Consider the following 22942-nt stretch of genomic DNA (forward strand, 5'->3'; position numbering starts at 1 on the left):
CTTTCTTCCTCCTCTTCCTTTGGCCTTTTCTTCTTCCTCCTCCTATTCTTCTTGGATCCTCTTCCCGTCTTTCAAATCACGAGGGAAGGAGCTAGCTTTGCTAGGGACCTGGGCTCTAGTTCCAGTTATGCCACTGACTAATGTGTGACCCTGGGTGAGTCACTACCCCTCTCTAGGCCGAGCAAAGGCAGTCGCCCAGACTGTGAAGTCCCCTCCAGGGCCAGGACCATATCTGCCAGGGTTCATCTCTATATCCCCAGATCCTTTGGGAAGTATGTGTTTGAAGGGAGGCCTCCCCGGATTCTAAACTCTTCTTCCTTCCAAATCGGAACTGTCCCTTTCCAGTTAGACATGATATTTGAGGTCTTTCTAGAACGAGTCGGGGATGGTCTGGAAGACGGGGTAGCTTGTTCAGGGGAAGGAGCCAGGTCCGCGGCTTCAGACCCTGCCCTCGCGCGGGTCGAGGTCCCCCAGCAGGAGGCGCCAGAGTGAAAGCCAAGGCCAAATTGGTCAGCCCAGGTGTCCAGTCCGGGGCGGGGAGGCGGGGCGGGACGCTGCGCCCCAGAGGCGTGGACATCACGGACGCGCGCTGGGGCCTCACTTAAGTAGCTGGGGCCAGGGCGAGGAAGGAAGGAGCGAGCAATCCAGGTTGCTGCTGATCTTCTCGGACCCGGACCCAGACCCAACCCAACCTAGTCTGCGCCATGTGGGGCTGGAACGTGGCTCTCTGGCTCTTGCTGGCTCTGCGCACTGGTGAGGCCCTGGCGCCGGGCGGTGAGAGCAGGCGCCCCGGCGGGGGTCCCAAAAGCTCTCCAGCCCTTCGGGGCCGGGAGCCTTTCGGGGCCGGGAACCACGAAACGCGTCCTGAGCCCGCGTCCCCGAGGGCGGGAGAGTAGGCAAAGCGCGAGGCGCGGGTCGGTGAGGACGGCAGGGGGTCTCCCACCGTTGGGGCAGACCTGGCTCTCCGGATGGCTTCTTGGAGGAGGCGGCCTGGAACCTGGCCTTGGAAAAAGGGACTCTCCAGACTTGCCAAAGAGGCGCCTGGGGGAGAGCCTCAGGGTGTCCCGGAGGAGGGCCCCCAGGATGGCTGCTCCTGACAGGCGTGGAAACCCAGGCAGGGTTTGGGGACCAAAGCAGCCTTATTTCCCGAGCCCCCCAGGGGAGGGTGTGTATTTAGAGGGATTGATTGGCAGGAGGGCGTGGGAAGCCTCCTGGGTGACTGCATCCCCACTCTGTGAAGGTGGGTCTTCTCGCGTCAGCACCCAAGGGAGTCAGGGCCTGAGACTGGGTTAAGAAGTCAGGCGGGAACTTCTGGAGCAGGGATCGCGGGCGGTGACTGCCGAGGGGCTGGAGTTCACATCACTGCTCATTCTTCATCAGTCCCCACATTAACCCGCCTCCCATCCCTCGTCTGGACTCCGCTGTTGACGGGACTCCAGGTGAGGGAAGGTTTGGGAGTTTGGACCCGTAGGGAGGAGCAAGACTGTCGACCTTCCTAGGTGGTCACAGGTCAGGAGAGGGGGAGGCCTCGCAGGCAGCTACAGTGTTGATGCTTGAAGTAGGGATTGGACAGCATAGGCTGCCACAAGAGGAGGACCTGGCTTTTGGGCAGAGAGAATTGAACCCCAACCCAGAGCATAGACCTCCAAGGAGTCTGACTGGGGAGGTGAACAGTGGAGGAGTTCAGGTTTGCAAAATTATCAACCTCAGGGGAGCCTGGCACCCCTTCCTCTGGGGCCCTGCTGGGAGCTCTGAGTCTCTGACCTGGTCAGATCAAAGGGCCCAAGTGCAAGTCTACTGAAGACCTGTGTGTCCTGAGCTCTGCACACAGATTACTTCCAACATAAGGTAAATTTTCTCATCTCTTTTCTCAGAAGAGGAAACAGGCCTAGCGAGGTCAAATATTTCCTGAAGTCACCAGTTATAGGGGCAGGAACTTGAACCCAACCTGCTGATTCCTCAGCCTTCGCTCTTGTGTCCCAGGGTCTGAACTGTAGCCAAGAACACAGACACTCAGAGAAGGAGCCAGGCTTCTCTGGGACAGCCCACCACAGCCACCTGTTCTCAGGCACACGCCCCTGTTCAGGAGGGCCCAGGGACACTGTTGAGGGAAGAACCCCAGGCCAGTACCCTCTTCTTGGAGGCCTGGAAAGGGGCAGAACTTGCCAAGTCACAGAGCCTGCTGGGGCTTCCCAGGCAGTGCTGCTTCTTCCCTCCAGCCTCCGCCTCCACCTAGGCAGGTGGAGGGAGGTGGGGCAGCTGCTCAGCTGTCCTGGGAGATGGTCCACTCCTTAGTAATGGGTCAGGTTCTGAGCTGCCCCATCTGTCAATGTCCCTGATTAGGAGGCCCTGAGCACACCTTGCCCTGTCTCTGTACCCTGTGGGAGGGCCAGACTGTTGAAGGGGACTGGCTATCTGGACTGAGGCTGGAGCCATTTAGGGCACTTGGATGGGCCACGTTGGGAACTAGACCTCACTGTCTCCTGCCTCCAGTGCTCGGCCGAGTTGAGGTCCGGTGGTGCACTACATCAGACCCAGAGCAGCAGAAGTGCAGCGACATGAGCAAGGCCTTCCAGGAAGCAGGCATCCAGCCCTCCCTCCTCTGTATCCAGGGCATCTCTGCTGACCACTGTGTCCAGCTCATCACGGTGAGGCCTCTCCCCCACCACCCCGCCCTGCTCCTGCCACCACTGGCCTAGACAAGAGGGCTCTGACTCAGGAGTGCACAGCACAACAGCCTTATTCACTGGGAAAGGGGCCGGCGTCCCTCTGCCAGGGCTGGGCGATAGGATCTCTTGAGTTTTCCGGCAACAAGGGTCAGTTTGTTTCCTCCCAGCCCAGGCCAGGCTGGAGGCCGAGGGAGAGTGTCTGCTCAGATGGGTGCTGCTGGAGAAAGGTGTCTGAGAGGCAGGGCTTCCCTTCCACAAGGCCCCTGCCGGCATGGAGACACCACCCACATGGGGGTGGGAGCAGACAGCAGTGACCTTTCCACAGTGACCTTTCATGGTGGTTACTTGCTGCCATGGAACTTTCCACAGTGACGCTTGTATGGATTCTGGGAAGAAGTCAAAGAGGCCTTGGCGAGGAGTGTTCCCACTAAACTGGCACTGGTGGTCTTCAGAGGCAGCACAGGACTGGGAGGGACATTGCAGACCTCCATGGGGCCAAGGCCTTGGGTCAGGCTCCACTGTGAGGGCAGACACCAGTTACACTGAACCCTAATCTCATCCCTTCTTCCCGTAACACGATGACAGTGCACTTTCATTCATGTTTAAAGATAAAAAGGAAAAGAAAAAAAAAAAAAAAAAAGAGGGCATCTATGGGATTCAGTCTCCATAGACTATTTAAGAGGAAAAACCTAAGAACAGGGCTGAGAAATAGGAAAGTAAGGAAAACTCACTTTTTATAACTTGGCACTTTGTATTATCTGATTTTTTTTTTTTTACTACATGCATCTATTATGAGACTCTAAAATAAACAATTAATATTTTTTAAAAATAGCAAGAGTTAGAAAAATAAGGTGAGTCTTCAGCCTGATAAAGGGGAAGAGCCCTGGGCCCCTCCAGATTGGGATAGACAAAAAGCACAGCACACATCTCCAGGACTTTTCAAGTGTCCCTAGGCCACCTGGAGGCGTTCCTGAGTTCCTCGTGAAAGGCCAGTTGGGCAGGACTGGGTGACCTGCATGTTTCTTACTAGGCCCAGGAGGCTGACGCCATCACTCTGGATGGAGGAGCCATCTATGAAGCGGGGAAGGAGTACGGCCTGAAGCCTGTGGTCGGCGAAGTGTATGATCAAGGTACACGACAGAGTGGGACAGAGAGCAAGGCCCCCACCCAGAAGTCAACTCACAAGTCTGGGCTGGCTGACCCTGCAGCCTTTGAGCTGGCCATTAGACCTGTCCACAAAGCAGTCTTGGGTCTCAGGCTGATAGACCCTCTGGCAAGCCCCTAGCTCACTCTTGAAGCCCCTGGGCAAGAAAGCCAGGAACACAGAGGGCTGACCTGAGTCCTTCCTCATGGGGAGTCCAGTTCCCCTAACTTTTGCCACAAACCTGGTGCAGTGGTGGGCATGGAGCTGAATGAATGATTGCCTGTATGACCAAGGTTTTGGTGATGCTCAGCTACCTGAAAACATCATGGCTCTCTGTGGGAGGCAGCGTGGACAGGTGGAGAGAGGAACCACAGAGCCCAATGGACCAGGAGCACATTGGGAGGAGCTTTGTGAGCTCCTTTACCCGCTCCCTGCCTCTCAGAGCAGATCTGCCCTCAGCTCACCCTGCCTTGGCATCTCCCCACCACCTCTGCCTGTTCAATGTCTAACCACTGTCAGAGTCAGTGAGGTGGTCCCTCCCCCAGGAGCTTCCCAGAGCCCCTCTCACCCTTGCTAAGGGCCTCTCTTCCCTGCCTTGTGATTCCCCAGGGAGGACCTAGTTCTCATCTTTGTGTACCCCTGGTACTCTACACAGGGTCTCACTAGCTAGGTACTTGTTGAACTGATTGTCACATGACAACACATAGTCCAGTTCTGCTTTCCCTGGAAGTCAGACTGAAAACACTCTTCCTCTTCAGTTCAATACCTCCATTGAGCACCTACTGCATGGGAAGCAAGAGACCTTGCTTCTGTTGTAGAGAACAGGAGTGAGACAGGGAACAAATAGGCAGCAAAAACTGCAGTGATCCAGGTGGTGGGTACAGTGAAGAAAAGGAAGGGCCATGAGAGGAGAAGTGAGGGGCATGGGGAAACCTACAAATTAGGGCAAACGAGGGTTCTCCATGGAGGTGACATTTAAGCTGAGATCTGACAATGGTCCCAGGTAGGCAAGAGCCTGGTAGGTCCAGGATCTGGAAGGAAAGGGAGGATGGATGAGTCAGAGGTGGTGCTGGATAGCACTGCTTGAGTTGGCAGGAGCCAGACTCAGGAGAGGGACGGGGGGCCATTGGATCATCAGTCCCCACAGATGCGTCACCTGTGTCTTGTCTGATCGGCCCCTTCTGGGCCACTCTTGGCCCAGGGAAATCTTGAGAGGCTATAGAGACACACACAGCTCCCCATGGCCATTCAGGGTCTTAAGTGACTTGGGACCACATTGCTAGTACTTTCTGTGTCTCTGTCTCTTTTTCGCTCTCCCTCCCCTCATCACTGGGACATTGCTTTTCCCAATACTAGGAAGCCCCTGCCCTGTTCCCCCTGTCCCTCCCAGCCATCTTCTCCCCATAACCACCACATCCTTCCTTCAAGCCCACCACGTTCTTCTCAGGGCCTAGGTTTTGGGAAAGCAAAAGACATGGCAGGCTACTTCTGCTTTCTGTCCAGCTACAGAGCTGGACACATGCACAAATGCAGCCGCAGCCCAGTGCCAGCTGGCTTGGGAAGGAAAAGTAGGGGGGAAACGGTGAATGAATTATTATCTTGGGATAGTATCTATCTCGTGAGGCTGGAGGAGGGCAAGGTCTTGTGAGAAGACATGGATCGTGCCCTCTTGCTCTCTCTGTAATCCAGTGCCATCCACATGTCCATGTACACCCGTGTGTACACACATGTGCTCCACACCTGCACACCACGCTATTCCCACAGCCTTCCCAGCAGAGTGGCACTGTGGCCATCTTGAGGCTTTTCCCTCGCCACCCTCACTCCTCCACCTCCCTCCTAGAGGTTGGGACCTCCTATTATGCTGTGGCTGTAGTCAGGAGGAACTTCAATGTGACCATAAACACCCTGAAAGGAGTGAAGTCCTGCCACACGGGCATCAACCGGACAGTGGGCTGGAATGTGCCTGTGGGCTACCTGGTGGAGAGCGGCCGCCTCTCAGTGATGGGCTGCGACGTGCTCAAAGGTAAGGACTCAAGGCTCCTCACAGGTTGCCTGGGTGTCCCCTCCTTCCCTGCCGCGTAGTCTGTAGAATCACCACCTCCACTCTGCTGGCCAGCCCTGTGCGGCTGCCATTTGTGTTTCTTCACTTATTGGCCCCTATAGTATGTGGCTTTCACTCACTTGTCATGATGGCCCACATGACAGCTAAGCACAAGTCTGGCCCACAGTAGGGAGGCATGAGTCACCAAGGAGTGGCTGCCACTGGTACAGACCTGGTGCAGGTCACCAGAAGCATGAAGGATCAGAAACACTATATTGTCAGGACCCAAGCTCCTGATTTGCACCCAGAAAGTTCCCAAGTGGCTCAAGAGTCCAGCCAGCTGTTAACCCAGCACAACCCCTGCCTGGGAGCCCAGACTCTCAGATGGTGGCCAGGTGTGGGTGGCTTATCTGTCACAAAGCATGTTTATCTACTCCTCTGGGAGGACAAAGAGAGAGAGAAGACCAAGATGGCACTCATCCTGGCTGAGGGTCATGGCTTGTCTGGCACAGTGCAGGAAGTAGGGCATCCTCCCTTGTCACAGGACAAATATTTGTGAAGGGAGTGAGCCTGGGGCCTAAGTGCTGGCAGGGTCCAAAACAACACCCAAGTCAGCAGAGCTAACCTCTTCACTGCAAGGCTCCTTCTCAGCTCCTCTCCTCCCACCATGATTTGAGAAGTGTTGTCTGTTCCCGGGACAATGCTTGTTAAGTCACAACCCCCTTCATTAACCACAGGTACAGATTTGGAAATGAACCCCAGAGAGAACAGCATCCAGTTGATATTTAGTTGTCCTGTGTGGACATTTGTGAGTAAATGTTGTAAATTTTAAACAGCAACAGTCCCACCCAGTTGCACGTTGCCAATGTCCTGGACCCAGTGTGAGAATCACTGATCTCATCCACTTCTCCAGTTTTACTCAGGCTGAAGCAAGAGGGTGAGACAATTCTCAGAAGCATCCAGACGAGGGGCTCCATGTAGAGCACCCCCACCACAAAACAGCCTGCGTCTGTAGAAAGTGTAGCCTGCCAAGTAACCTCTTTCTGCTCTATTTCCACAGCTGTCAGTGACTATTTTGGGGGCAGCTGCGTACCAGGAGCAGGAGAAACCAGATATTCAGAGTCCCTCTGTCGCCTCTGCCGGGGTGACACCTCTGGGGAGGGTGTGTGTGACAAGAGCCCCTTGGAAAGATACTATGACTACAGCGGAGCCTTCCGGTGAGGGCGCCTAGAGAGGGACAGGGAGGGAAGCTGAGTCGGAGGTGGAGGGAAAACATTTTGCCCAGAGAGGCCACACGGGGAGTGGCAGTGTATCAAAGCATCCTTTATACAGTTCTGTGCTGTGCCCTGGCTCGTTTATTAACATCAAACCAGAATGTGCCAGGCTGGATTTGCTCATAAAGTCAACATGTTTGGAGAAGGGAGGGCTCAGAGAAAGGAAAATGGAAAAAGCCACCCTTTGGCTACTCCGGGACCCCATTCTGGTGTCTCCCACCAGCAGGGAGGGCCAGGGAGTGGGGGAGTACAGCTGGACACTTTATCTGGTCCCTTCTCTGCAGCTAGTTCAGGCTGGTACTTTGGATGACCATGGACCCCAAAGAATATAACAGCTCATGGTTCAATTGTATTTGCCTCCAAATGAGAGGATGGAATGGAAACCTAAGCATTTCTAGCTGCCAATCCTCAGTGTCTGCACCTGGAGCAGGGATATCTGCTGGTCCCCATACCCAGGAGGTGGCCTGGGTGAATGCAGATTTTGCACAGAAAAGAAAACACTCCTCCCCGCCTCCTCCATGTCCTGGGCTGCCTGCCCATCCTGCCTGCCTCTTAGAGCCCTCTACTCTTTCCTGGTCCAATTCCTGCCTATTTTCTGGCTGTAGAGAACCAAGTAGTCGCCAGGCATGGTGGTGCACACCTGTAATCTCAGCAGCTCGGGAGGCTGAGACAGGAAGATCGTGAGTTCAAAACCAGCCTCAGCAAAAGCAAGACACTAAGGAACTCAGTGAGACCCTGTCTCTAAATAAAATATAAAATAGGGCTAGGGATGTGACTCAGTGGTTGAGTGGCCCTGAGTTGAATCCCCAGTACCAAAAAAAAAAAAAAAAAAAAAAGTAGAGAGAACCAAGTAGTCCCTTTTCCTAGCGGGCCCTGACCTGCCTCCCACACTGGGCATTTTCATATAGATAACTGCGTCAAGGTCACTTCTACCCAGGATTTTTTGGTATGGTGTGAGAAGATCTTCTAGTCATATTCCCTGCTTCAGCAGGATCATATTCAGGATGTATATGATTATAAAGAATCTTTCCTCCTCATGGCGACCCCATAGGGAGCTGCTTTCTCATCCCCACTTGACAGATGATAGGGCGAGGAAGGGTCCACAACTTGGCAAAGCCACACAGTCAGCAAGCCAGGGAGCTGGAGCCCGGGACTGCTGGACTAGGAAATGTGTGCCCCAGGGCCACCCCTGAAGCCCAGGCTACACCTCCAACAGTGGAATATGGGTGGGACCCAGGGGCTGAGGGGAGAATGGCCCCACCCAGGATCATGGTTTGCCTCCACAGGTGTGTGGCAGAAAAGGCAGGGGACGTGGCCTTCGTGAAGCACAGCACTGTGCTGGAGAACACCGATGGTGAGTAAGTAAGGCCCAGGCTGACTGGGGTGGGCCCCCAGATGGTACCAGATGCTCAATGCTGCTTGAGTCTCTGGGTGACCTTGGACCAGTCCCGTGATCTCTGAACCTTAGCACTCCTATCTGCAGAAAGGAAGTTCATTTCATCAAAGGTCTCCCACGTGCTCTGCAGGGTGAGGGGCCAGTGAGTATCGAGAGGAGTCTCTGATTTGTATGTGGCATTAGGTTCTTTCCGTTTCAAGTTGGTAATCGGTGTCTGCCTTTTTAAAGATGGTTTCACGAGAGTTCATCCACTGTCCCTTCTGGCATTTTTCTCCCATTTCCTGAAAAGCCATTCCTTGTCCCCCTGGGCAAGGTCTTATTTAAGATAGGTCGTTATGTATGTTAGTCAGCTTTTGTGCTACTGTGACTAAAAGACCTGACCAGAACAACTGTAGAGGAGGAAAAGTTTATTTGAGAGCTCACAGTTTCAGAGGTCTCAGTCCATAGACAGTGGGCTCCATTCCTCGGGGCTCAAGGTGGGCAGGACAACATGGTAGAAGAATGTGGAGGAAGGAAGTGGCTCACCTGATGATCTGAAAGTAGAGAGAGACTCCACTGGCCAGATACAAATTATATACCTCAAAGGCACAATCCAGTGCCCACCCCTTCCAGCCTCACCCCACCTGCCCTCAGTTACCACTCAGTTAATCCCATCAAGTGATTAGTTCACTGATTGAGTTAAGGCTCTATAACCCAATCACTTGTCCTCTGAACCTTCTTGCATTGTCTCCTGTGAGCTTCTGGGGGATACCTCACATCCAAACCATAACAGTTGGTGTGCTAGGCAAGGTGGTACATGCCTGTAAACCTTGTGATTCAGGAGGCTGAAGCAGGAGGATCACAAGTTCAAGGCAAACCTTAGCAACTTAGTGAGGCCTTGAGCAATGTAGCAAGAACCTATCTCAAAGTAAAATATAAAAAGGGCTAGGGATGCGACTCAGTGATTATTCACCCCTGGTACCCAAAACAAAAAAGGTTAGTGTTATGTGTTGGTCCATTATATAGTTGTCATTTAAAAATTTTCTTGATTTTGAAATAACTAAGTTTTAGAAAAGTTGCTAGAATAATTCAAAGTACTCCCATCTATTTTCTTCACCCAGATTCCAGCTTTCAGAGTTTGGTCACATTTGATCTATCATGTGTGGCAGGCAGTACATTCGCCTGTGTCATATCCCTTGGAAACTTTAGGACACATCTCATAAGAACAAGGAGGTGTATACCTAGCATGAAATCAAATCAGGAAATGTACCATTGATGTACTATTACCTAATCTGCAATCGATATTCCAGATTCACCAATTGTCCCAACTCTCTTTTGTAGCATTTTTTTCAGGCCCACGACCTATCTGTGTGTGATCACATGTGGTATTTAGATATTGGAGCTCTTCAATTTCCTTGATCCTAGGACAGGACCAATGCCAAATGACAATGGCATTTTTAAAGAGACCAGTAACCTTATAAAATGTCTCTTCATTTAGATTTGCCTGAAGATCATTTTTTAAAATTGAGGTCTAAGTTACATACAACAAAATTTGCTTTGTTTGATGTATGTTCTGGGTTTTGTCTAAAATATACAATTGTGTAACCACAACCATGATCAATATATTGTCTGAGACAGACCCTTCACCCCAAATTCCCTCACATAGCTTTCTGGTTATCTTCCTCCTAATCCACCAGCAACCACCAATCAGACTTCTGGCTATTCTAGAATTTCTGATCATTTTCTTTACCTTTTTTTTTTTAGTAGTGTTTTTAAAAATTAATCATTATCTTTTAAATCAGTAAGTTCATGATGTAGTCTAAGTTCATGAAAGCAAACATGACCTAGACTTGAGAATGGAAAACAAGAGATATAAATGAATGAGTGAATGAATAAATAAGTACATAGAATCATCTCCAGGCCAGGCCAATTCTATCAAAATGGATTGCCTGGGACATAGGTACCAAGATGAATCAAGCAAAGTAGAATTTAGAAGGTGGGTAAATAATGGGGATGCACTGAATTCAAATCAACTATTTTAAAGTTTTGATGGTAACCTAAGGAATTTTTTTTTTTTTTGGTCACACTGGGAATTGAACCCAGGGCCTCGTGCATGCTAGGCAAGTGCTCTACTGAGCTACACTCTAACCCTAAGGAAGGAATGTGCTGAAAGGAATATGTTTATGGAAAAAAAATGACAAGAGCAAATGAGTGGAATTGACATAAATGTCTAAAGTAGTAAAGTAATATAACTTTGTCCCTCATAGATGAGAAACAAGAGTAATGAATGGAAGTACACAAATGGCACCTTTATCTTGTAGGAAAGCAAATGACACCACAGAGATCTATGCAAAGGTTTTGCAGCAAGTTAGAAACAGAAAAGTTGGAGAGTGCAGGGAGAGATTTGCACCGAGTAACAAGAGTGTCACAGACAAAAAGACATTTCTGGAGTTTTCCTGTTGTTGGGGGGTGTAATTTTTAAATCACTCTGGAATGAAAGTTTTTATGACCCCACAAATTATCTGTTCCTTCCTATTTCCTAGCAGTGGTTCACCTCTGGTTGTAAATTTAAAAGTAAAAAACAAATATTGTTATGTAGGACCATCTGTGGCTTAGTTCTGTGCCTAATATTAGTCAATTTGTCTTCTTAATATTGGTTTTCAGTGTTGATGTCACTCTTTCAAATAAATCTTTTGGCAGTACTGGGGATTGAACCCAGCCAGGTGTACTGTACACCTACGTGGAGCTACACCCCCCGCACTTTTCATTTTTATTTTGAGACAGGGTCTTACTAAGTTGCCCAGGCTGGTCTTGAATTTGTAATCCTCCTGCCTCAGGTCACAGGTGTATACTACCAGGCCCAACAGGAAATAAATAAGTTTTGTGGAAAGTTTCTAACAGTATAGGAAAATATTTTATAGAGACAAGTGGGGGGGGCGGCTAGAAAAAAGAACTTAAAGGAAATAGACCAAAATATTAGTAATTGGGGTTGCGGGTAAGGCTCTGGGGAGTTACCCTTTGCTCTCTGGCATATGGTTCTGGGTAGATTTTGTCAGGGTGTGTTCTCACCATGTTCCCTGCTCCCTGTCCCCTGCCCTCTGCCTTCTTGGTACATTTCTCTCTCTCATCCTGAGCTTCTCTTATTTTCTTACTCTTTCTATCTTTAATAAGTAGTCTTATGTATATGTGTTGTATTGTCCTTAGATTTGTTATATCCAATTTATTAATAGAAACTGGTAAGAGGTAGAAACTATAAGCAAACAGACACAGACCATGTAGACACCAGGTCCTGGAGGTGCACCCCTAAGCTGGCCCCTAAACAGCCCTGTGGTGCTGTTTCTCACCTCCATAACACCTCGCCCCCAGGCTTCCTCTCCTGTCCCTCCTAGGATAGGAGGTGGCTCACCAGCCTTCCCATTTTCACAGGGAAAACTCTGCCCTCCTGGGGCCAGACGCTGCTGTCGAAGGACTTTGAGCTGCTATGCAGAGATGGCAGCCGAGCCGATGTCACTGGATGGAGGCGATGCCACCTGGCTCGGGTGCCTGCACACGCTGTGGTTGTCCGGGCTGACATGGACGGGGGCCTCATCTTCAGGTTGCTCAATGAAGGCCAGGTGAGATGAGGCACCCCACCCCTCAAAGCCTCCCAGCTGGTACTGGGCCTTCTCTCCCACAGTGTGGGAGGCAGGAGGTCTGGCCGGACAGGGACACAGGGAGCTTCAGGCATCCCTCAGAGAAAACTCCCTGTGCCTATGCCTCTGAAGATCAAAATCAGAACACTCATGTGTTCGGCAAATGAGCCGAAGGATGAGTCCAGTTCCCTTCAGAGTTTGACGTTGATTGCTGAAGAATGCTTTACTGAAACCTCTGCTTCTGACAGCCATACATTCCTGACTCTAGGGTGCACCCCGTGGTACCTGGTTTCACCCCATTCACATGGCAGCTGCCCAGCCATTGCTTGTCCCCAGTACTGACCCAACCTAGACCAAGTTGTGCAAAGGGTGGGATGTGACAAGGCAGATGAACTGAATGGACACCCAGAACTGGAGGAGCACAGAAGAAGGAGAGTTCTTCTTCTTATGGAGGCCCTGAAGGGGAGGGGGCCTCGCCTGGCCCTCATAGTAGGAGAAGGAGGTGGTATCTGAGCTGGGGAAGGAAGAGTGTGGCCTGGCAGCACCCTTTTCACCCCCACTCCCACCTTGGACACAGCGTCTGTTCAGCCATGAGGGCAGCAGCTTCCAGATGTTCAGCTCTGAGGCCTATGGTCAGAAGAACCTGCTGTTCAAGGACTCTACCACGGAGCTCGTGCCCATCGCCACGCAGACCTATGAGGCATGGCTGGGCCGCGAGTATCTGCATGCCATGAAGGGTCTGCTCTGTGACCCCCACCGTAAGTCCCTGTCCCTACTCCTGCCAGCACCAGCCCAGCCTGACTGTGACAGGGTCTCTGAGGTGGGTGGGCAGGGGAGGACACTCACCTGGGAGACCTGCCATATGCCTGTGGCCCCTATGGGAGCTGATCACTTCTAGTTCTCTGCCTCTGGGGCTAGTGGGGGAAGCCTCTCTGTGGTAATTGGACCTCTGGACCCTGGAAACCCCACCTGCTCCAGGAGGCAGGATCCCAGCCATTAGGGTCTGTCTTAGGGCCATTGAGTTCTGTCAGTTCTGCCCCCACAACCTCTCCTTCCTCCTCCCTTTGTCCACCCCATGGCTTCAGCCCTGTCTCTGGCATTGCCTGGAGTATTGCAGTAGTCTACAAATGGGCTTCGTCTCTCTAGTCCCTGACCCTATAAGCCCTCCCCCAACCAGGGAAATGGTGCAGACACTCAGATACATGGAAGCCATGGTCTGCCTCAAGTTTCTCACTGCCCCGTGGAAGAGGCAGTTCACCCCTTCCTGTGTGAGGAAGTGGGATCAGATGGTTAAATAACGTAACCTGGACACGCAGCTAACAAGAGAAAGGCCCGGAGTTTCCCTTGGGTCTGACTTCAAGCTCTTCCCGCTGAACACCAGCGCCCACACGCCCACCCACACAGGGATGCCCCACTACCTGCGCTGGTGCGTGCTGTCCATACCCGAGATCCAGAAGTGCGGTGACATGGCCGTGGCCTTCAGCCGACAGAGGCTCAAGCCTGAGATCCAGTGTGTGTCGGCCCAGTCCCCCCAGCACTGCATGGAGCAGATCCAGGTGTGCCACAGTGGGTCAGGTGGGCATGTGGTGGTTTTGCCTGGGATGGTCCTTAGCATCCCCACAGCCCCATGCTGCCTGGGGAGGAGGATATCTCCTGAGAGAAGGCCACAGAGAAAGCAGTGAAGGAGGATCACAGTGGGCCAGGAATAGACCTGTGGTCTTGGGCAAGCCCCTTCCCTTCTTTAGTCTCAGTTTCACCCTGTGCACAATAGGTGGGCTTGCATCTTTGTTTGCTAAATATTTTTGAAAGAACAGACACTCAGAAATATATTTCATATCAATCATTATCTGGTGCACAAAAACCTTTTTCAGATAGAAATATGTGTAAACTTTAGATATGAATTGAAACAACACTTGATGTTTTCTACTGTATTTTATTTTAGTCTCTTTTTCTTTTAATGCCTGCCAAGACCCATTCCACTAATATACTCACACCTGCACAGAAACACTGGCCCCTGCTCCGAGATCCCATTCTGCTCTTATTCTCTTTGCTTCTTTGCTTGGAGACTGAGGCCAGAAGGCAGAGAGGAACCCAGGTCCCTGCAGCCAGGGAGGACTTTCTACTGTGATCACAGGTGTCCAGTCTTGGGCCCTTTGAACTCTTCCTGTTTTAAGGGCAAGGAGTTAGAGGCTGATAGGGCAGTCCCTGAGCACAGGTCACAGCTCCCCAGGTGTGCCCTCCCTGCCCAGGCCAGAGAACCACATTGCCTAGAAAGTCAAGAAAAGGAGCATGGGCAGGAATAAAAAGGTCCACCTGGCTCATACCGGGTCACCACTGAGGCTGCGGTGCAGATTACCTCACTGAATCCTTACAAGCACCCTGGGAGTGGGAATGGTCATTAGCCCCATTCGCAGGTCTGGAGATGGGGGCTGAGAGAGGCTGAGGAAGTACCTTTCCCAAGGTCACCAGCTCAGGTATGGGGGAGCCACTCTACCTAGGGTCTGAGGGAAGTCTATCTCTGCAGAGCTGAGCTCACCCATGTGCAGTGCAGATGGAGGAGGCACCTCAGCTGGAATTGATGAAAGGGGGACTGGGGACTTTATTTCCAGATGCCTTTCCCAGGGCCCCAGAGCAGTTAGAGAAGTGGGAAGAGGCTTCCTCTAGGCAGGAGCCTCCTCTCAGTGGCTGCAGAGGGCCAATGAATGGGCTGCCCAGGGCTGCGGGAAGAGAAGCAAAGGTCAGGGTTCCTCGGAACCCAGTAAGATGCTCAAAGATCCTGAGTTCTAGTTTCCAAGGCTCTCAGGAGTGGCACCCAGTGTGGCTCTTATCTCTATTTCCTGTGCCGCTGCAGTGACCCAAGGAAGGGACCCTCACTCAGGCAGGATCCTGGGCTGTGGGGGGTCCAGGTTCTGTGTCCACCCTGACACCGCAGTAGGTGAGAGAAAGTCTACGTGAGGGGAGAGGGGCCCCTAGAGGTGTACCCTTCAGGCTTGAAATGTAGTGCCACTGCCTGCTGCCCACTAGTACTTCATGCCTCTGGGCCTAAAGGTATGGGCCACCTTCCTGGGCTGCCGGGGTCCCTCTGTTAGCTGGCCTTATCCTCTTCCCTTGGGGTTATTCAGGCTACTATGGATTACCAGCTACCCTTAGCAGGGTCCTGGGGCCACCTGCCAAGAGGCTTCAGATGGACAAATGGGGTGGGCTACAGGTGACCTGGGGAGCTCCTAGAGGGTCTGAGGGAAGAGGGCCCTGGACCCCTCCAGCTGCCTCCTACAAGGGACTTGGTGTCTCAACCCTGGGACCTCCTCCCCCAGGCCCTAAGACTGCAGTCACCTAAGACCTGGTCATTCTCCCATTTGCACATGCATTTGACTGAAGTGTCTTACAATCACACCGCGTCAGCCCTTGGCCCAGTGCTGAGACACCTCAGGCAATCTGTGGAGTACCCACACCTAGCAAGAAGGCAGGGATGGTGATCTCTCTGTCCCCTGTAGGCTGGGAACATCGATGCTGTGACCCTGAGGGGCGAGGACATTTACACATCAGGGAAGGTGTATGGCCTGGTCCCCGCGGCTGGGGAACTCTACTCTGGTGAGTGTGGTGCCAGCCCCCTGGCTTCCGCTGGGTGGTGGTTGATGTCTTTATAAAAATGAAAATTTGCCCCTCAGCATTTTCAGAAGCTCCAGCTCTCCCTAGTGCCTCTGTCCCTAGGCTGGGTGCCTCTGTCACCAGGGAAATCCCTCCTGCCTTGGCCTGGTTTCCCCATCTATACGATGAACATCTCTATGGGATCAGCAAATTTTTTTTCAAAAAATTTTTATTCTAATTTGTTATATGTGACAGCAGAATGCATCAAAATTCATATTACGCATATAAAACACAGTTTTTCAAGTCTCTGATTGTACACAGAGTCACACCATTCATGTCTTCATACATGTACTTTTGGTATTGATATCCACCACATTCCACTGTCATTTCTAACCCCATGCCCCCTCCTTTTCCCTCCCACCGCTCTGCTCTATCAAGAGCTCATTTATTCCTCCCATGCTCCCCCTCCCTACCCCACTATGAGTCAGTCTCCTTATATCAGAGAAAACATTCGGCATTTGGGTTTTGGGGATTGGCTAACTTCACTTAGCATTATCTTCTCTAACTCCATCCATTTACCTGCAAATGCCATGATTTTATTCTCTTTTATTGCTGAGTAATAAAAGATAAAAGTATATATGCCACATTTCTTTTTATCCATTTATCTACTGAAGGGCATCTAGGTTGGTCCCACAGTTTAGCTATTGTGAATTGTCTTGCTATAAACATTGATATGGCTGTGTCCCTGTAGTATGCTGTTTTTAAGTCCTTTCAGTATAGACCGAGGACAGGGATAGCTGGATCAAATGGTGATTCCATTCCCAGTTTTTTAAGGAATCTCCATACTGCTTCCCATATTGGCTGCACCAGTTTGCAGTCCTACCAGCAACGTATGAGTGTTCAGCAAACTTTTTGTAAAGAGTCAGAGACTTTAGTCTCTGTTGAATATTCTTTTTCCTTTAAAACACTCAATTAATAAATATTTTAAAAATTGTTAGCTTGCAAGCCAGGCTATAAAAATACAGGCCACCATGGCATTTGCTGATTTTGAACATCCTCAGCCCCTCCCTGCCCTGACTATGGAGGCCCATAGAAGTGACACTCAGGATCCCCCCTTGTAGGCTCATTCAGACCTTCTCAGTGGGCTAGGCTTGGCTTTGGCCTCTGTCCTATTAAGTGATGACCATGGGGCCTTTCGTCCTTTCCACTTGGCTGTGAAAAATCTCTGGGTTTAGAGAAAATGCTGCAACCCTCAGCTGTGCCTCCAATTTTCTCCCAGTAGGTGAGAAAAGTACCACCTGGGTATGAGGAAAGAAGGAAAGGGCTTTGAGTGGGGGCTGTTGGGGGTGGGTGGGGTCCAGACTGGAGAGTGAGCCACACAGGCTGCTGAACAGGCTGCTGGACGGCCTTGGGTTGGTCACCCCTGAGCCTGCAGAGCCCCAGGGCAATCACAGCTCTCAAACAAGTTTAAGGAAACACCCGTGGGGATTGGTCCTGACTCTGATAGGAGACCCCTCGTGGGATGTCCCTGTCCTTTCAGAGGCAGACAGGAGCAGTTCATACTTCGTGGTGGCTGTGGTGAGGCGGGACAGCTCCTACGCCTTCACCTTGGACGAGCTGCGTGGCAAGCGCTCCTGCCACTCAGGCTTCGGCAGCCCAGAAGGCTGGGACGTGCCAGTGGGCGCCCTCATCCAGAGAGGCTTCATCAGGCCTCAGCACTGTGACATCCTTACAGGTACTGCCCTCCAAGAGACACAGGCTTGGGAACCCTTCTTTGACAGGATGGGAAGGCCACCAGCACTGAGGGTCCTCTTGAAGGCAGCCCTGAGAGATTTCCCCTTCCCTCTTGATGTGGTCCCGTCTAAAGGGAAAGCTGGGAACTATGCCTGATGTCTCGCACAGTATTTATGGCTTCCTGGTGGCTCTGTGGACGCTATCCAGGTACCCTCTGTCCACCACTGACCTGAGTGGAACTAACCCTATGGGTATGTGTGTGTGCACACATGTATCTGGGCCTAGCTTGTCACCAGCTGGTCATAGGGTTTTACCCATCACCCAGCAGTCCCTAGGCATCTGGGATGCCCAATTGGAAAATGGCCAGGCTCCACACAAGTGCCCAAGAATGCACACAAGTGCTAAGATGGGGAAGACACATTTGCCAAGCACCCCCCATATGTCAGGCACGAAGCCGCTCTTCTTGGTGTGAAATCATGTGATAATTCATGATGGAAGGAAAGTCATGGGAAGCCAGCAAGATCCTCGGGCAGACTGACTGCAGACTTCTGTCCTGGCTGGTAACAGGGAAAATAAACACATTACTTTTTTTTTTTTTTTCTAACTACCCATGGAATCTCTCAGAGGGCATTATGGTTGGCAGCTCTCTCTTTCAGACAGTGGGGCACTTGCTTCGATAGGAAAAGAAAAGCATATAAGGCAGTGAGTCTCCTATTCCCAAGGAAGTTTAAGCACAGGTTGGTGCAGATCTGTGGGGGAGCAATCCACCCACCGCCCTGGCTATCTTTCTGCCATGGCCCTTCATCTTGGCCCTTCCCCTCTCCTCCAGCGGTGAGTGAGTTCTTCAATGCCAGCTGCGTGCCTGTGAACAACCCCAAGAACTACCCTTCCTCTCTGTGTGCCCTTTGTGTGGGGGACGAGCAGGGCCGCAACAAGTGTGTGGGCAACAGCCAGGAGCGGTACTACGGTGACAGTGGCGCCTTCAGGTACGCAGTGGCAGCCAGCAGGTGACCTGGGGCCAGCACAAAGGCTGGAACCATCTTCTGACCCCTGCCCTGCCGTCTGTGTGGCAGATGCCTGGTGGAGAATGCAGGGGACGTTGCCTTCGTTAAGCACACGACTGTGTTTGACAACACAAACGGTATGTGACGGGGCTGCCCAGAGCAGGGGATGAGTAGAGGGGCTGTCCCGTCCAGCCCAATCCAGGCACTGGCTGTCTCTGTGTTTGGGATCCGAACAGCAGCTGGGAGAGCTTGAGTCTAGAAGGCTCTGCCCACAGGAGCCTAGGAGCCCCAAGGACCACAAGGTAAGAAGGAACCTCAAGCCTCACATCCAGGTGTCAGGGCACTTGATGATCTTGCTGATCGGGGATCAAGTCCATATTCCACTAAAGTGTCGACACTCTTTCTCAGTCAGCTTGGAGACCTGCTCTCGGGATGTTGTTAAGCAGTGCTGAGGCACTTCACAGTTTGGTCACATCAGCATCTGGTCTTTGGTCCTTAGCAGGGTGGTGCCCCAAGCAGGGAGGCCCCCCCCCCAGCTCTGAGCCTTGCCAAGGCAGGGCCACCCCAGACACACCACGTGGGCAGCTCTTACACTGGAATCACCCTCCCTGCTTCCACCTGAGAAAAGAGCTCAGCATCACTCTTCCCAGGGTCTCCTAAACCTCCACTTGAGGTTCTTTCACAGTGAGGGCTTCTTAGCTTGCATGGCCCTCCTCATTCAGAGGACCTGTGTCCTCTGGGGCGACTGGAGGCTGTTTCCCCTACACCCAGTGCTCGTACTTTCTGCCTACCCTGCAGTGTCCCAGGCTTTGAAATCCCAAACACTGTGGGCTTAGTCATGACAATGTGTCCTAACATCTCTTCTCCAAGACTCAGCCCAGAAAGGCACAGAGGCCACACAGAAAGGATACTGGGATTGATCAAGGGGAAGCAAGACGCACAGGGAAAAATATCAGTCTTTTAAAACTCAGATCCCACTGGCCTTTAGAGGTCACCAAGGTGGCAGGACTGTTTGTCTCAACAGAACTGGGGAAGGCTCCAGGCCCCGAGCCTACCTTCCACCCAGGATACTTGGGACCATCCTCTAGGAGGAGGGAGCCATGTTCCCAGCACAAGCCCACCAGCTCTGCCTGGTCCCCCCTAACAGAAGCTCCTGCTAATCATATTTACCCAGTGGGCTTTGTTACCCTGGTAACAGAGTAGAGGACTTGGAGAATGGAGAGGGTTGTGGAACTGGCCAGATATTGCCACCTCTGCCCAGCAAAGGTTCTCAGACTGGGAGGAAAATGGCCTCTCCCCAAACTTCTCCCTGTCCTGTGCTCCTCCCTCAGGCCATAATTCCGAGCCCTGGGCTGCTGCATTGAAGTGGCAGGAGTATGAGCTGCTGTGCCCCAACGGGGCCCGGGCTGAGGCCAACCAGTATGAAGCCTGCAACCTGGCGCAGATACCATCCCATGCTGTCATGGTGCGGCCAGACACCAACATCTTCACTGTGTACGGACTGTTGGACAAGGCTCAGGTAGGCCCTGGACATTCCTCCAGCAACTATCCTATTTCCTGCATCATTAATTTTTCCTTTTCAACTGGGCCACTCGTATCAACATCTCTGTGTGGCAGATGCCTGGCGGAGAATGCAGGGGACGTTGCCTTCGTTAATAACACATTTGTATTTGTTATTCTTTTTGCCATCTGTAAAAATCAAACTAACCCTCTTGGTCTCACAGGCTCTTATAACCCCCTCCCTTTGACAGCAGAACTCCTCCAAAGGGTTACCTCTATTCTGGAGTCATCAATCCTGTCCTTCAGTTCTCTCTTAAGAATGGAGGCTACTCCAGACAGGCCCTACCATGGCCCTCAAGCTGTCCTTGTTAAAATCACAGTGACCTGTGTTGCTAAATCCAGCAGCTGCTTCTCCATCCTCATTGTGCCTGACTTCCCTGTAACACTGGCTACAGCTCCCTCCTCCTGAAAATTCAAGTCCCTCCCCTGGAAGGGGGTCCCAGGTCCCCACACCTGCCCAGCTCTCCTCCTACCTCTCTGGCATTTCCTTCCCAATTTTTCTCCTGGTTCCTGCTCACCTCCCTGGCATGTAAATAAGGATGTAAATAAGTCCTAAGCCCTCTTCTCTGTCTACACTTATCCCCTCATTAATTTCATCTTGCCTCATGTCGTTAACGACCATCTGTACACAGATGGCTCCTAAATGTACATTCTCAGCCCTGATTTCAATCCCATCTTTCCATCCCAAACTGACATGGTTAACATGCCTACTTGATACTTCCCTCTGTATTTCTAACAGGCATCTCCAACTGATCAAGTCCAAGGGTGAACCCTCCTTCCTCCTCCAGTTGCCTGCTTCAGTTAACAGCAACTGTTGTCTTTCCTTTTCCTCAGAAGTCATCTCTGACTTGTGCTCTACATCCTGTCCATCCACAGTTTGTTCCTTCCAAAATGCATCTAGATTTTGAGCCTAGCTGTCCAAGGAGCCCCTGGTTTCAAACCTCCAACCCTCTTTCCTCCTCCGTTGATTTAGGCGGAAAGGGTGCTCTCTGCCCACCAGCACCACAGAATTCCAGAGCCACTGGCTCTTCAGGCCTGTTCCCAAACTAAAATTTTATGTTCTCCGCTTGTCTTCCCCATGGAGTCCCTCCATCCCAGGAGTTCCTTACTCCAGGCCTCTGGGCTTTCTCTGGAGTCTCTAAACCCTCTGTGGAAAGAATTCCGTGCACATGCATTTTTCTGGGAAGAAGGCTGACAGCTCTCATCAGATCTTCAAGAGGATCTGAGTCCCCTCAAAAAAATATTGATATCCACTTACTTCTCCTTCCCCCTTTGATTATATTTATCAGCTGACAGACATTTATGCCTGATCTCCAGATGTCGTTTACTCATGTGTTTATAGGTTCTCGTACTACTTCTGGTCTTCTTAATAGCTCTTTCAGGCAGTTCACAGCACATTCAATGCAAGGATTCCCAGCAGGGAATTGAGTAGCAGCACCACTGCTTGGACACTGGAGAAGGGGGAGTTGATTAGTGAAGATATCCCCAACTCACCTATTATTTTATTACTGGTGACAATCTTGATGAGATTATTTTGGTTTGTAGGAAAAGATACCCCTAAGATACATCAAGAAAACAGTATCCAAAAAGTTGAAAAATGCTGAGCAAGCTTAGCAAACACTTAGTAATCTGATCCACACCATAGCTCATTTCTGGGTCTTCTTGCTTCTATTCTTCATCCAAGAAGTGATTTGGTGTAACTTCTTGAACCACTATCTTATGGTGATACCTCTAGACATAGATTTTCCCAAGCCCCTTCCATGACAGAGGCCCATAAGTGGTCAAGCTGATGGCTTCAAATCAGAATCTTGGTACCCTGAAGTTACTTGCTCTTTGGGTCTCCTGTAACCATCTGTAAGCCTGGATGAAAAATTGGTTGCTTGCGGTGCTTCCAGGACCTGTTTGGAGACGACCACAATACGAACGGGTTCAAAATGTTTGACTCCTCCAAATACCATGGCCAAGACCTGCTTTTCAAGGATGCTACAATCCGGGCAGTGCCTGTAGGGGAGAAAACCTCATACCTTGACTGGCTGGGGCCTGACTACGTGGCAGCTCTGGAAGGGATGCTGTCTCAGCAGTGCTCCGACACAGGTAGGGCCCTGTCACATCCCCCTGGCATCATTCAGACCCTTTCACCCTAAAACCTTGAGAGCTGAGGACACTCTAGGTCTCAGGCCAGCAGAACAGAGGCCCCCTGTGTTTCACCTACCATTCAGGGGAAGAGTTCTGGGAGGGTCTAAACAGGGAAACTGCAGACAATTCTGGCAGGAACTGGCCATGTCACCCAAATAGCCCTGGATAATGAACATAAATGCTAAAAAGGATATTCCAAAGAGGATCTGAGGTAACGACATACATATTCATGTAGTATAATTTGGACGGGAATGAATATGTACAGAAACCAAGAGAACGGATAATTTAAAAGGGTAGATAGAAAGAGGGGGCTGGAGCGAGTCCAGCACCCAGAAACCCGGCCGCCCACAGTCCTGCGTGCAAGCAGACGAGTGGTGCCAGGGCTTCCAGGTCTTCCAGGTCTTAACTGTCCCTTCTTCCCCAGCGGCTGCCCAGGCCCCAGGTCCCCAGCTGCCACTGCTGCTGCCGCTCTTTACTGGCCTCCTCCTGCACGCCCTCTGAGCGCCACTCGGGCCAGCTGGCCTCGCGACCTGCTAGGAGAGGAAGGGAGGAACCACGCACAGAGCTCCCCAGAACTCCTGCTCTGACCCAACGAGAAGTTTCTGGAATGGAGATGAAGGGCTAAGGCAAAGCCCCCTCCCTCCCGCGGAGCCACCCGCCCCCAGCCGCCTGGCCCTGGCCACCTGAGGCGGCTGGCCCGATGCCCAGTCACGCCGCCCAAGCTGGCAGCGCCTCCCTGCCAACCTGCAGCCTCCCACCTGGAGCCGGTGGCTGGCTGCGGAGAA

The 22942-nt window shown here is 51.6% G+C and overlaps 1 protein-coding gene across 1 annotated transcript; it reads left to right on the forward strand.

Annotated features, from left to right (window-relative positions):
- The first annotated feature begins 704 nt into the window (after positions 1 to 704).
- Meltf (melanotransferrin) lies at positions 705 to 22658 on the forward strand. Its single transcript, XM_076867000.1, has 16 exons — positions 705 to 753; positions 2494 to 2648; positions 3700 to 3799; positions 5654 to 5836; positions 6915 to 7071; positions 8415 to 8482; positions 11930 to 12117; positions 12713 to 12893; positions 13540 to 13691; positions 15630 to 15726; positions 17264 to 17458; positions 18287 to 18443; positions 18531 to 18598; positions 19793 to 19980; positions 21917 to 22115; positions 22582 to 22658. The coding sequence occupies exons 1-16, from the start codon at positions 705 to 707 to the stop codon at positions 22656 to 22658; spliced, it is 2214 nt and encodes a 737-aa protein (XP_076723115.1).
- Positions 22659 to 22942: the final 284 nt, after the last annotated feature.

Source organism: Callospermophilus lateralis, chromosome 10 (genome assembly GCF_048772815.1).
Source record: "Callospermophilus lateralis isolate mCalLat2 chromosome 10, mCalLat2.hap1, whole genome shotgun sequence".
NCBI classification, from domain to species: domain Eukaryota; kingdom Metazoa; phylum Chordata; class Mammalia; order Rodentia; family Sciuridae; genus Callospermophilus; species Callospermophilus lateralis.